General features: G+C 47.4%; 1 protein-coding gene across 1 annotated transcript in view; it reads right to left on the reverse strand.

Moving 5' to 3' along the window:
- Nucleotides 1–764: 764 nt before the first annotated feature.
- The window catches only part of LRP4 (LDL receptor related protein 4), a 53800-nt gene continuing 40612 nt past the window's right edge, over nt 765–13952 (reverse strand). Inside the window, exons 32-38 of the mRNA XM_059068374.2 lie at nt 13050–13194; nt 12669–12782; nt 11698–11833; nt 8850–8917; nt 8199–8286; nt 6010–6151; nt 765–3224 (exon numbers count right to left, since the gene is read on the reverse strand). Of these exons, the coding sequence (XP_058924357.1) occupies nt 2892–3224; nt 6010–6151; nt 8199–8286; nt 8850–8917; nt 11698–11833; nt 12669–12782; nt 13050–13194 (1026 nt within the window). The 3' untranslated portion in view covers nt 765–2891. The remainder of the gene's footprint in view (nt 3225–6009; nt 6152–8198; nt 8287–8849; nt 8918–11697; nt 11834–12668; nt 12783–13049; nt 13195–13952) is intronic.

Here is a 13952-nt window from a genome sequence, read left to right on the forward strand (position 1 = left end):
GGTTTATGGCTTAGAAAATCAACGATTGACCCTTGACATCAAATTCCGTAACTGGCATTAAGACTTGCATGATTCCCAAATCTTCACTAAGAGGTATTATTTGTCCAGGTACCTGAAAAGAGACCCCCAACGCCTTGTTCTAGGCTTCAGATGTAATGGATGAGCTATGAGTAGACAGCTTTTTAAAAATAAAAGGAATCTTAGTGTCGACTGACCCATTCTCAGAGTAACTGTGAAACATGACTAAGATCCAGCAGAGCTAGAGGCAGATCTAGGACTCGAGTTAGCCCTTCGTGTCCCCATCCCAGTACTTCTACTTCAAGACATCAGACAGTCTTGCCAGTGACCATCACTGCAAGGCAAAGTCAACCTAGAACAGAAATAGAAGATACACGGTATACGTGCCACGACACTTCCTTTTGGTGCCCAAAGGAGACGCCACTAACCATCATGACCCTTTTCCCCTTGGCTCTGGACAGAACCTCAGGCAGCCATAACCAACCAGAGTTGGCACTCAAGATGAAACCTATCAGCCACCCTCCTCTAGAGGAAATGAGGATTTCAGAAGCCAATGAACTCTGGTCTTAACCTGTCTTCTCAAGATGAGCTGAACCTCCAGTCAGGAACCTCCCACCCTTTATCTCTTCATTGTCCTCACATCCCCAAGAGACTGAGAGGTGATGTTTGCAAGCGGGTCTTCCACAGCCTGTTTCTGCCAGACCGAGCAGCTGCAGTTCTTAGTCATGACTCCAAGCCAGGCAAGGTGATTAAGAAAAGCTAAATTTATATTAAATTATCATAAAGTCCTAAAATACTGAACATAGTGGTTAAATAACTCCAGAAAGTCCAATCTCTCCAGTGAGTAACGTTAAAACCATTACACATGAGCGTGGGAGAGTCACTTCCATTAGTTTAGGACAGAGAGATTTTGCTTTTTACATAGTAAATCAGTGCTCAAATAGATATTTCTTCAAATATGTCCTTTCTACATTCTGAACAGCCCAAGTGCAATAAGATCCTTCCCCCTTTCTGTTCAAGAAAATGCCACTTTGCTACTTTCTCCCCATGCCCGACCAGGAGTCCGAGGACCCAAAGGGCTCCTTCTTTTACTGCCCCATCAAATGTGAAATGTCCCCCTTTCCTCCCAGGAGGAGGACCTTTCCTTTCCCACTCTGTGTACTGGAAAAGCCTGCTTGGCCTGGCTTGGCTGTCCTATGAGGGTCTAGACCTGGGGCTGGCTACTGCGAGCAGGGCTAAGAGCCTGGCACCTGTCTCTAGCGGTCTTAGAACTGACCAGAAAAGGTTTGCTCTGATCTTCCCTTTTCACTCACATGTTTGGCAGCTGATTTCTCAATACCAAGAACCCCAGGACCTGTTTCAAATCTGGAAACTTCCCCTCGAAGCACCCCCCCCCCATTCTCAGTTCCTGTTGTTGCTTTTGATCCCTGGGTGAAAGAGGTCTGGATCTGCCCTGGGCTGAAAGGGCTTCCTCAGTGGTTCGCTCTACCTTCCTACTCCTTGCCCCCCACTCTGTGTCTTTATTTAGGCCTCTTCGCCATACGTGCCTACAAGGCTAGGTCAGAAAAAGCAAATTAGGCACCCCCCTCCCCCAAAAAAAGAAGAGCTAGGTAGAAGTTTTAGGAAGGTAAAAAGTCTCAACTCCCCTGACACTAGTGTGACACACATGCCTTTCGTGTGAATAAGCATGAACCAAGTGATGGCACCTCAGCATGCAAAGGGAGTCACTTAGCTCGAAGAGTCGGAATGGGAACTTCACCACCCACAGCCGCAGGCTCTCTGTCTACTCACTTAGATCTCTGAGCACCTGAGAGAGAACACAGGAGGCTCAAGCTTCGTGGATACTTCCCTTTAGGCCCTGGCTGCCTCAAGTCTCTAACTCAATCGCTCTTCCTGACCATTTATGGAAACTTCTGGCCCTTCTTTGGAAAGCTGCTTCAGGATCTCTGTGCTCAGAATCCCAGAGAATGAGGAAGGAGAAAGTGGCAGAACATCATAGTTCAGGGGATGTGCTAAGTTTGGTCTGAGCAGTGCTTCTCAGACCCTGCAGAGACCCAGCCCTGAGGGTCCCACACACATTCAAGCCACCGGCTCACAACCTGGGGGCAGCAGGAGGGAATTCATATTAGCCAGCTGCCATGTGATAGAGACCCCCAGTCATGTGAAGGTAGAAAAGGCTCCAGGCATTCTAGCAGGAGGAAGAACAGCTTGAGCCACACCCAGACCTCATCAGTATCTGCAGCTGAAGAAACAACAAATGTCAGGGCAAGAATAATATCCATTGCCGGCCGTGGAGAGGACACCCAGGCCCAATCACCCTTAAAAGCTTTTTCATGTTGTCAATGCACTCGAGGCTGGAGGTTTTCCAGATGCCCATGCCAGCTGGGCTGACTCCTCCTTCTCTCAGCCTCTATCCTTCATCTCTCTCTTTACCCATGACCCACCCCCCCCCGCCCCGGCCCCCGGTCAGCAAGTTCCCTCAGAGATGTGGTCAGGCCAGCTCTGATGGAGCGAGTGCAGTCCTGGATCATCAGCTCGTGGGGGGCAGGCACTGAGGGTGCCAGGGGAAGGGGAGGTGGAGCTCTGTCTTGACGAGGAATCATTACTGAGCCTGGTTTCAAGGGGGCTCCGGATGGCATGCATGAGGTGAGGTTCGTGGTAAAATCCAGGTCTAAATTCTCAGGATGCCCCATCGTTTCTTGTGCACAGGTAGTTACGAACTCAGGTGGAAAACAGCTCCGGTGGAGGGCTTGGGAGCAGTTACGAGGCGGGAGGAGGAGAGGCAGGACGGGGCCTGCTGTATAAGCGAGCACGAGGGCTGGAAGTCCACCAAGGAGGAGGAACAGGCAGGGAGGGAGGCGAACGTGGGCCTTTTAGACTTGGCTCTCTGAGGAGAGCTTGCGTTCGTGTCTCCAGCCTGTGTCCGGCAGGGAGCCCCGTCTTTCAGGAGTGGCTGCGGTATGGACGCTGCTGCACTCAGACTGCTCTTCCTGCAGCAGCTGCTCCGTCTCCATGTCATCCAGGGAGCCAGAGCTGGCCTGGATGGACACGGTGTCCGTCTTCACGCACACGTGATCTCGAAGGAGGCCCCCTCGGGAGCTGCGCAGTTGTTTGAGGTCACCCCACTCAGCATCGTCCCCGGACAGGAGGCAGATCCCCTCTACAACCTTGACCTTCTCCTTGGTGTAGTTATGGTCAGGTCCACCCTAGGGTGGAGAGTGGAGAGACACGGTCAGTTGGTTGGCTCTCTACAAAGGATCTCATGACGAACTTAGAGAGGCAGTGGATGGGCTAAACGTGGGCATGAAGAGTGCAAGAATCCCACAAGCAAATGGGGAAATTTAGTCAGAGCAAATGGACGAGGCTGAGGCGGAAAGGAAAGGAGCAGCTGTGGTGATTATCACCGTTATCATACAGGGAAGAGGGGGAGCCGCGACTTCCGCGAGCCGCTCACTGGCTGCATCGCCTCGGGCACATTACTGAGCACCTCCAAAACTCAGGGCAGATTACTGAGCACCTCCAAAACTCAGGCTCACCTCTTTGGAGGAACAGCATCCGTACCTCATAACCAACGGCTGTGACGGTTAAATGAGGCAATCCACGAAATGCAATTAGTGGGTGCCTGACGCATGACATGCGCTAGATCATGTTAGCTATTATTACATTGCTAACGGGGTTTATTAATGGGACAGCATGCTAATATACATGATCAGAAGCAACTGACAAAAGCAATTAAATGTGCATTTATTCAAAATTTTAAACTACCTTGGTGCTATTCTTTTTTTTTTTTTGAAGTATAGTTGATTTACATTGTTAGTTTCTGGCGTACAGCAAAGTGATTCAGTTTTTTATATATATATATATATATATATATATATATATATATATATATATATATATATATGGTCAGATTCTTTTCCATTATAGCTTATTATAAGATACTGAATACAGGGCTTCCCTGGTGGCGCAGTGGTTGAGAATCTGCCTGCCGATGCAGGGAACACGGGTTCGTGCCCCGGTCCGGGAAGATCCCACGTGCTGCGGAGCAGCTGGGCCCATGAGCCATGGCCGCTGAGCCTGCGCGTCCGGAGCCTGTGCTCCGCAACGGGAGTGGCCACAGCAGTGAGAGGCCCGCGTACAGCAAAAAAAAAAAAAAAAAAAAAAAAAAAAAAGATACTGAATACAGTTTCATGTGCTAGTTTATTCTCAATTCTCTTCTTTCTAACTTTCAAGAAGCAAAGTTTTAGAAAGTAAGACAGGAGGGCTCTAGAAAACCCTATTAGTTGAGTTCTGTTGGTCCACTGGGGGTACTGTAACCTATAAGCTTTTGTGGGAGGTTATTCTGGCTCTACTCCCGGGAGCCTCAGGGCCATTTCCAAGCAACCTGCGACTGTTCCAAGGACAGCCTTAAGTTCCACTCAGGCTTCTCCCTTTATGGACTCCTCAAGGGGTAGGCGTACTCCTGGTTTCTGGGGGATACCAACCAACATGCCGTCACTGCCAAGAGAAAATGGGCCATGGCTTGGGCTCTGTCCCTGGGACAGTGTTCCTGCCAAGAGCCCTGCAACTGCTGCTCTACTTTAGTAACAGTTCAGTTCCACAGATATTTATTGAGCCCCTTCCCTTCAATAAGCAGGATACTTTGATGATTAAATAATATAAAATATGGTCCCTGCCCTCTGGGAGTGACAGCTTCCTTGATCAAGGCACTCACACACATGCCCAGTCACCCAGCACACCCTCCAAGCTGAATTAGTGTCAGATAAGATGCAGACCACTCAGTGTCTTCAGCACAGAGACACGTGGGGTAAGTCAGGGAGATGTGGGTGACGTGGCACTAGCAATTTGGGTGATAACCACGCCCTCTACAAACACACAGCAACAGGTACCTGAAATCAAGAGGAAATCAGAAGAGAAAGGGTGAAAGACTATCAGAGGGGTGAAAGAGCTGCTGAGGAAAAAGCATACAACAGGAGAAAGAGTCACATGATTTTAATTGCTAACCTAGAGCCCTCACTGGGGTTCTTTTCTGGGGCATCAGACACTCCAGGAACCCAAGAAGCTTCAAGAGTCTTTCTCTCAAAGATGTTAACAGAGAAGGGGTCTACCATCCCTAAATCTGCAAGCTATCCCTGCAGGTTCTGTTTTGGCTTGTAGTGGACGCTTTGTTTTAATAGGGAAATTCACGGATCCTGAAATCACAGGATTATTGTGTAAAGTGTATTCAGTATGCCCTATAGGTGTGAGGGCTGGCTTTGACTGTGCTAGACAGGCCAAGAGGGTAGATGGGTTAGGTCTCATAAGGGATCATTTCTAATGAAGGGTTACAGGATTTTAGAAAAAAACAAGGGTCATATCAGACTAGGAAAATCTAAGTCCCAGGCTACATATTCCCTAGTCAAAACGGGACTATTTTTCATGCCTAAACATTTAGCAAATAAATTTTCACTGCAGCAACAAAGGAGTTAAAAGAACAAAAGCATATAACCTTTCAGAATTCTAGAGAAATCCCTCTAGATTATGTGATAAGAGGAAGAATAGCAAAACTCCAGCCATTCCCAACTACAGGTGCCAAAAGCTTGGATCAGAGGTTAGAAAGGGAGAGTCCAGGAGCTCTTGGGTTTTCTAGTGTTTCTTAGGAGTTTGGGGTTATTTCAGAGGGGCACAGCCCCACTGCTGGGGCATGACAGCTCCAGGAGGGAAGGAACGCCCGAGCCTGGGAAAATATCTCCTGGCAGGGAGGTGCACACTCACATGCTTTCAGACCTAAACCTTCTGGGATCTGCTTTCTAACCTTGCTCTCACTAGGGCCCCTCAGAAGTTATAGACCTCTCCAGAAACCGAATCACTTCCCATTCTTCTGTTCACTATAACTTCCAAAATGGTAGATGGACTACCCAGCATCCCTTACTGATCTACTCAGGCCACTGGAGCATAATCCACCCCCCCCCCTCCAAAAACAAACTCTTGGATATAAATTTTAAGTTTTACCTCTTTCTTATAGCACAGTTGATTGTACATGGCTGGTTTGGGGATTGCTTCAATTTTCACTTCCTGAGTGGAAGTTCGGTAGGAAGGGTTGCTGTAGGTCAGGTTCCCCATTGCAGGATCAGTTAACTTGGATTTTCTGTGTCTTTAGGAGAAAAAGTGATGAGAAATTAGTTCAGATCTGTATGGGGATAATATCTGGGGAAGCTGTAACCCAAGTCGTGGCAGGCAGCCTCTAAGAGGGCCCAGTGGTCCCTGCCTCCTGGCACTCACACCTTCTGAATTCCTGACCCGTGAGTGTGGGCTGGATCTGGTGACCCGCTTCTAATGAACAGAACGTGCAAAAGTGAGGTATACTAGATTAAGTTACAAGGAAACTCCTAACAAGGAAACTGGTTTCTATCTTAGTTTGCCCTCCCTCCCTCCCTCCCCTCTCTCTTACTCTTGCTCTGGGGGAAGCAAGCTGCCATGCTGAAAGCTGTCCTATGGAAAGGCCCACAAGGCAACAAACTGCTGAGGGAGGCCTCTAGCCAACAGCCTGCGAGGAACCGAATCCTGTGCTTGGAAGGGAATCCTTCCCCAGTCAAGCCTCAAGATAAGATCACACTCTGGCTGATAATACCTGGATTGCTGCCTTGTAAGACACCTTGAGGCAGAGGCATCCAGCTCATCTGCGTCTAGATTTTTCTTTTTTCTTTTTTTTTTTTTTTTAATTTTATTTGTTTATTATTTTTGGCTGCATTGGGTCTTTGTTGCTGTACGCGGGCTTTCTCTAGTTGCGGTGAGAGAGGGCTACCCTTCGTTGCGGTGCGTGGGCTTCTCATTGCGGTGGCTTCTCTTTTTTTTTTTTTTTTTTTCTTTTTTTTTTTTGTGGTACGCGGGCCTCTCACTGTTGTGGCCTCTCCCGCTGCAGAACACAGGCTCCGGACGGACAGGCTCAGCGGCTATGGCTCACGGACCCAGCCGCTCTGCGGCATGTGGGATCTTCCCGGACCGGGGCACGAACCCGTGTCCCTTGCCTCAGCAGGCGGACTCTCAACCACTGCGCCACCAGGGAAGCCCGCGGTGGCTTCTCTTGTTGTGGAGCATGGGCTCTAGGCGCACGGGCTTCAGTAGGTGTGGCGTGTGGGCTTCAGTAGTTGTGCCTCGCAGACTCTAGAGCGCAGGCTCAGTAGTTGTGACACACGGGCTTAGTTGCTCTGCGGCACGTGGGATCTTCCCGGGCCAGGGCTTGAACCTGTGTTCCCTGCATTGGCAGGCGGATTCTTAACCACTGCGCCACCAGGGAAGTCCCTGCACCTAGATTTCTGACCCACAGAAACTGTGAGATAATCAGTGGTTGTAATTTTAAGGTGCTAAGTTTCAGGGTAATTTGTTATACAGCAATAGATAACAAATGCACTGAGCTTTAGAGTCAAGAGAGACCTACGTTTCAATGCCACTTCTGTTCCTTACTGGCTGGGGTATTGGTGGACATAATCTAACCTTTCTGAGCCTTAGCGCCTCATCTGTAGAGTGAGGAATAATAACACCTGTATTACAAGGTTGTTGTGGCATTGATACATATTCATTAAATGGTAGCTGTTACTATTATTGTTGTTGGTGGTGGTAGTAGAAGCCACTGCAGCAGCAGCAAAATCCTGACATTTTTGCTGCAAGCTGCATTTGAAGCATGTAGGAGAAAATATATACAGAGAGGGTCATAAAAGGAAGATTCTAAATTGAATACTACACATTCCACCTTTCCAGGATGATCCCTACCGAGCAATGATATATCACCCCACATTGTAGTAAAGGGCTGTGTTTGCGTGAAGAGAAAATCCTTTCCAGCTTCAATGGCTTGAGGTAGTGTAGAGTGGTGGAAAAAGCAAAGATGGCTAGAGTCAGTACCAGCTTTGCCTCTTACTGTGTGAACTTGGGTAACACCCTCTGTGTCCTTAGTATCCTCGTCTGTAAGGAAAATCCCAAGCGTTGCTGTGGTCATGAAATGAGGAACGTACTTGGGCTGTGACTGGGGAAGAAGGGTGCACATTCAGGTGTCTACCCTTCCCTTGTGCCGTTCCGACAGGGACCCAGCTTTGAAATGAGGCTGGTCACAGGTGGAATCAGTGAGCTGTCAACTTCAGGAGGTCCCAAACGTGCTAATGGGACATACAGCAAACACAGAGCCACTGCAGTGGGGCCGAGGTTACCTGTACAGCACCAAAGCCGCGATCACCACCAGAATAAGCAGGATACTGAGGAGTCCACCGATGACATAGCTGACATGAAGTCCTTCCCCTAGGAAGAGCAGAGGGACGCTAGGTGGGGCCCTCCAACGGTCTTCTAGCCGGTGTGAGGGGTGGGAGGATGGAGGGCTCCTCTTGCAGCTGGTTGCATCCCATACCATCCGAGGATGGCTGGGGGCCTCCTTCTCAGAGAAGAGGCCACAGCGGGAAGGGGGAGGGGGCTGAGAAGAAACCTGTCACTCTGTCAGCCTCTCCAATCCCAATTCCACTACTTAGTAGCTGTGTGACTTAAAGCAAGACGCTTAACTTCTAAGCCTGTGCTTTCTCATCAGTTACATGTAAATAATAAATTGCTCACGGGGCTGGTGGAGATTGAAGGTGAGTGTGTATATACAAACACATACACATACACGCATGCGCACATAAATATGGCTAAACGAATGCCCAGCACACAGAAAGCAGTGGCAGCTGTTATGGTTATTCTTTCTATGGATTTAGTCTAAGGAAAGGGTTCATCAACCCCAAAGAGTCCCCGTGAAGGTTCTGCAAGATATCAATGGAGACTTAGATTCCTTACATCTTGTTTTTCAAAACAGTTGGGCACTGAGGGCTCACCTGAAGCAGCAGGTACGGCCTCGTTGGAATACGTGCAGAGGCCCAGCCGGGCATCCTTTTCAGAGCATCTGTGGGGCAGAGAAAACTGAATGTGAAGCCTACTTGTATTCAACAAAGATCTTGCCTTCTGCCAGGAAATGGGGAAAGTCCTGTGAAGGACAGGGCTAAAGGCTTGGGAGTGGGGCTTTCGGATATGAGACTGTACCAGACAGGAGACAGCGGAAGCAAGGAGAGGGCAGGACAAGGAAATACAGAGAAATCAGCATGAGCCACTGTCTTCAAGATGCTATATCGTGTTTAAATGTGTTTTAAAATGTGTACTCTTCTTGTTGTTGTTTTTGGCCGTGCAGCTTGTGGGATCCCAGCTCCCTGACCAGGGATTGAACCCAGGCCCTCAGCAGTGAAAGCGTGGAGTCCCAACCACTGGACCACCAGGGAATTCCCTAAAATATGTACTCTTTAAAGAGGATTCTTTGAAAAGGAGAAGCAGGTTTGGGAGTGAGCTGAAAGAATATTACGGACATCAATAGCAGACTTTATTAAGCTACCAGCCAAGCAAACCTTGGATAGGATCAAGATTATCACAAGGTCTAGAGAGACTTAAAAAAATATATTGTTTTTCTTTCCTTCATTCTTTCACAAAGGAATATGCAAGACATCCAGAGGGAGAGCTTGGATAACTAACTTGAAATGCTGAGATGGTAACTCCTTTGTGGCACGTTATGAGCTGGCAATTAAAGACATGTCCTAAAAGGCTAGAGAAAAGCTACCTGCAGGAGCATCTGAAACCAAGATGTACTGAGTCTTCAAATACAACTCTGATAGGAAGAAAATATCTGAGTAGGGTTCAAAAGTTTTCTAAATAAACCTGAATAAAATCAGATTAATAATGATTGTTAGTGCTTAAAATTTAGTGAGAAAGGTACACGTTTATATCTGTTTGCTTTTCTATATAAACTCTTCTAACAAGAGAAAATGGGGCATATAGAATAAGTTTGATCATGTACAAATCTTATAATTTTAGGGATGTTGAGTCTAGTGGTCTTATTTGGAATTATTACTATGTTTCTGCCTTCAGAATTGAAATCACGTGCTAATTTTCTTTTAAGTTACCATTGATATTAAAAATAATATTACGATGAAAAATATTCTAATAGAAAAATGCCTGGGAAGATAGACATCAGAATAGTAAGAGTAGGAAATGAAATCACTGTCTCAAAAAGATATCTGCACCCCCATGTTCAACGTAGCATTATTTACAAGAGTCAAGACGTGGAAACCACCTAAGTGTCCATCAGTGGATGAATGGATAAAGAAAATGTATAGGTATACAGTGGAACATTATTCAGCCATGAAAAAGAAGGACATTCTGCTAAGTAAAATAAATCAGACAGAGAAAGACAAATACTATATGATATCACTTATATGTGGAATCTGAAAAAAAAAAAAAACAACCAACTCATAGATAAATTCATACCATACAGATTGGCAGTTGCCAGAGGTTGGGGATGGACAAAATGAGTGAAGATGGTCAAAAGGCTCAAACTTCCAGTTATAAGATAAATAAGTCCTGGGGATGTAATGTACATCATAGTGACTATAGTTAACAATATTGTATATCTGAACGTTGCTAAGAGAGTAGATTTTAAAACTTTTCATTATAAGAAAAAAAATGTATATACGTGTGGTGATGGATGTTAACTAGACTTACTGTGGTAATCATTTCACAATATACACATATATCAAATCAGAAAAAAACACTAAAGGTAATTATATGAGTACTTATTTCTTTTTTACTCCTGTCTGTATTTCCAGATGATTTTTTTGCAAAGTGTAAATAAAAAACATATTTATAAGACTTTCTCTAAATTGAATATAACATGGTATTTCATCAATTTTAAGATGTGCATTTTTTCTATATTCTAATATCTCTGAGATAGGACTGTGTCTTACAATTAATGGCATCTCACAGTTGCTGTTGGTCAGTTTTTCAGTTTAATCTCTCAAATCAGGATGCATTTTATTTTATTTAGTTATTTTTTTGTGGTACGCAGGCCTCTCACTGTTGTGGCCTCTCCCATAGCCTAGCACAGGCTCTGGATGCACAGGCTCAGCAGCCACGGCTCACAGGCCCAGCCGCTCCGCGGCATGCGGGATCTTCCTGGACCGGGGCACGAACCCATGTCCCCTGCATCGGCAGGTGGACTCTCAACCACTGTGCCACCAGGGAAGCCCAGGATGCATTTTAAATTGACAGCACCTTTAGTCTAATGAAATATAATGTTTTACACTTAATTTGAGAACTGTTCATGGTTATGCTTGCTTATTTAATAATGGTGTGTGTGTGTGTGTGTGTGTGTGTGTGTTTGTGTGTGTGTGCACATGCACATACACGCATGTGTGTTTGAGTGTTACAGGCCATTATAAACTAAGGCCATCACATCCCTGGGGATGTCCCAAGTTAAAAAGCCACAGCCCGGAGACCACTATGACTTGGTGGCTTCTAAGTAAACTGTAGGACAAGACCACGTGCTAAACTTGTTCTGTGAGAGCCAACGTCACTAAAAGAAAGGAAGAAGGAGGAATGCCGGGCAGAAACTCCTCCTGAGTGATTTTTCTCTAAAGTTCCTCTTAAAGCTTCTTGCCCTCAGAGCTAAAAAAAAAAGAATTGCTTGCAACAACCTGCAAGTCTAAATATCATCTCCAGTCCCAAGTAGCAGGGACTGGTGGCTAATGATGTGATCTACCTCCCTTCTGCCAGAAACATCAAGCTGGGCCTATGGTCTTCTGCTGGCAGGGGATGGCAATTTGAATCAAAGAGCCCCCAATTCCACACTGACCCACTTACCTCCCTTCCACCTCCTCCAGAGATGTGCGGGTCCAGCTGGTAGAAGAACGCAAGGTGGTCGGTAGCGTGTTAGGTAGCACGGGGCTCCTTTCACTCACGCTGGTAGCCCTGGGAGCTGGGGGCACCAGGCCAGGTACTGGAGAGAAAACAAGGACTTGAGTGGATCACTGGAGCCACAAATATCTACATATTGTCCAAGAGTAGCATGTGGAGAACTTGATACAGCAATCTTTTAGCTGCCCTGATCCTAGGCACCCCCGTTAGATGTCCTTCTTAATACTGTACATAAAAAGGATTTGGTTTCCAATATATATATTTTTATAAATTTATTTATTTAACTTATTTATTTGGCTGCGTTGAGTCTTCGTTGCTGCGCACAGGCTTTCTCTAGTTGTGGCGAGCGGGGGCTACTCTTCGTTGCGGTGCGCGAGCTTCTCATTGCAGTGGCTTCTCGTCGCAGAGCACGGGCTCTAGGCACGCGCGGGCTTCAGTAGCTGTGGCACATGGGCTCAGTAGTTGTGCCTCACGGGCTCTAGAGCGCAGGCTCAGTAGTTGTGGCGCACGGGCTTAGGTGCTCCGCAGCATGTGGGATCTTCCCGGACCAGGGCTCGAACCCGTGTCCCCTGCGTTGGCAGGCGGATTCTTAACCACTGCGCCACCAGGGAAGTCCCAGTTTCCAACATTAATAGCCCCGGATGGGCTAGCTGGCCCACAAAGGGCAGGAAGAGAGAATAACGCACAGGTCACGGTAGGGATCAGGGAATCGGGAGACCTGATTTCCATCCTAGTAAATGCCAGAAGCCAGCAAACCTGGGTCTGTGCCATTCCAAAGCTCAAACGCATTGCTCCCAGTCACTCTGCTGTAAGAACCCCCGAGGGGAAATCTCACCCAGAAGCACAAAGCTGAGGCTGCTGATCCCCTGCCCTTCCAGGGGCTCTGCTGTTCCAGGAGGCCAACTAGTCCAACTCACCAAGGGAGCAGGGCCGGCCGTCAGGCTCGTCAGGACAGGCACATACAAAGTCTGAGGCTCTGGCAAAGCAGAGGTGGGTGCAGCCCCCGTTGTTCACACCACAGGCATTGGTCCCTGGGGGCAAAGCACAGGTGAATGTCTGGCCTGGGGCAGCATCGAGTCTCCTAATTTGACACTTCTCAAAAAGGAGGAGATTTGGGGCTACCCTGGGGACCGTGGGGCAGGAGGGGTATCACGTCGGGGGCCGAAAGGTCTAAGAACTTAAGATGTGACCCAAAAGGCTCTCCTGTGGCTCTAACTGTCTTGGTCATTAACAGTCCTCAGGGTGACCAACCACCCCCACCAATGGCAAGGAAGCAGGCTCAGGAGCCTGGAGTCCACCTGTCTGCCGCTGAGGGGAAACCACGATGATATCCATGAGTCCCTCCACGTTTGCCAACACCGTCTCCTTGTTCCGGCCCGAGTACTTGTCCACACGCTGGATTGACTTGGTCTGCCAGTCTGTCCAGTAGATCCACCTGTCCTGCTGCTCAATAGGGAAACCCCCAAAATAGTAACTATTAATAGGCAGACCCTGGTACAGCTTCCAGCCCGTGTGTTCCCTCTATCCAAACGCCCTCTTCTTCCCTTATCCACCATGTCCACTCCTGTGCATCCCCAGATAGGACATGATCCAGGAAATCTCCCCCAATCCGTAGAGAATTCACCATTTTCTCCATGCTGCTCTGAGCTTGTCCTCACTTCCACAAGTGAGTTTTGACACTCTGTGGTCATTTGTTTACATGTCTGTCTGTCCTGCCAGATTAAGTGCTTCAAGAACAAGAATGTGGTTCATTCATCTCTCAATTTCCAGCACTAACACTTTCAGTCAGGTGACCCAGTGGCTCAGTGAATAAATAAATTCCTGTACCTAGCAAACAGGAGTAAATTGTGAGGGGGCGGCGGGGGGGGCAGTCCTTCTAGGTCCCTGTTCTTCTGGGCCCATCACTCAGAGCCCTGGCCCAAGTCCTCTGGTTACTTCTGCAGGCAGCTGACCTCTAATGCAGTGATCCTGAGATTCTCTACCAGGGGTGAGAAAGGGCAATGTAGGGGGCTCCCCTCCCATCCCTGCAGTATACGTCAGAAACCTCAGGGGAAACTTGTAGATTGAAAAACTAAATTCAATATAATCCTGTAGTTTTACATTTGGAGTACGGCGGGGAAAAGCCTATCATTAAGTAAAGCCAGACAAAATCTTATTGGCTGGTAGGATATAATACAGAATATAGATAGAGTGGATGTTTG

This window comes from Kogia breviceps, chromosome 7 (genome assembly GCF_026419965.1).
Source record: "Kogia breviceps isolate mKogBre1 chromosome 7, mKogBre1 haplotype 1, whole genome shotgun sequence".
Classification (NCBI taxonomy): Eukaryota; Metazoa; Chordata; class Mammalia; order Artiodactyla; family Physeteridae; genus Kogia; species Kogia breviceps.